We start from the raw sequence: 924 nt of genomic DNA, 5'->3' as shown, positions 1-924 counted from the left end.
TTTACCATGTGAAATGATTCTGCATAAGTATCACATCCATTTTTAAGATCTTCTATTTTCCGCCATGGTTTAAACATAAGGAGTAATGAATAGAAATAATTTTCCGGCTGCGCATTAACATCATATCTATAATGATTAATAAGATATCCATGTTGTCGCCGTTTTATATAATTAACCATTATTCAGCTCGTAGTATTCAATATTTTTACTTCGTGGTTTGATTTTTGTAATATCATACCACTGTGCAAATTCATATAAAGACATCAATTCAAATTCTTCCGATCTATTTGGATAATAATTATCTATAACAGATGGACAAAATATGTCTGTAGAATTTTTATTAAGAGCTTCAATTTCCTTATAGCTCTTGACTTTTCTGTATCGTATTTGATTAACATCTAACCATTTAATAGTCGTATTTCGATCAGTTCCATATAAAGAAATACCTAATAAGGTATCGGCAGCTTCAAGAGCTCCACATTCTCTATTATTTGTGAATCGTAAAGCAATATTCCAAAGATAACTTGCCAATGATTTGTTTTTATTATTTTTACTATCAAGGATAGAATCAGATAAATTACATTTTCCTGCCTTATTCAAATACTTATTGTTAGTAACATAACAAGTAAGTAACGATGATTTTTCTCCAATAAATTGTATGTCCATATTTCCTTCCCATGCAGTAAGAAGTACAGAATTATAATCGTTAATAATGATTTCATTATCTGTTCGAGGAAGATCGTAAAGCCTACTTTACTTTTATGTTTTAATTGTTTCCAAAATTTTTATCAAATGCAAACGTATTAACTTATGTTCAAATTTTACTTTATCAGGTTTAATATTAAATAATAAGGACTGGGACTTGGATCCTCTCCCAATGAGGCCATCGCTTCATAAAAGAACAATGCGAAGATTTCCCCCTCC

General features: G+C 29.8%; 1 protein-coding gene across 1 annotated transcript in view; it reads right to left on the bottom strand.

Moving 5' to 3' along the window:
• LOC105451323 overlaps positions 1–924 on the bottom strand; it is a 10,085-nt gene that overhangs the window by 962 nt on the left and 8,199 nt on the right. The window contains exon 4 of the mRNA XM_011691691.1: positions 177–302. Within this exon, the coding sequence (XP_011689993.1) occupies positions 177–302 (126 nt within the window). The remainder of the gene's footprint in view (positions 1–176; positions 303–924) is intronic.

The sequence above is a fragment of the Wasmannia auropunctata genome, unplaced genomic scaffold, assembly GCF_000956235.1.
Source record: "Wasmannia auropunctata unplaced genomic scaffold, wasmannia.A_1.0 LD336053.1, whole genome shotgun sequence".
Lineage (NCBI taxonomy): Eukaryota > Metazoa > Arthropoda > Insecta > Hymenoptera > Formicidae > Wasmannia > Wasmannia auropunctata.
The sequence above is the reverse complement of the archived record's forward strand: the minus strand, read 5'-3'. Positions and strand labels throughout refer to the sequence as shown.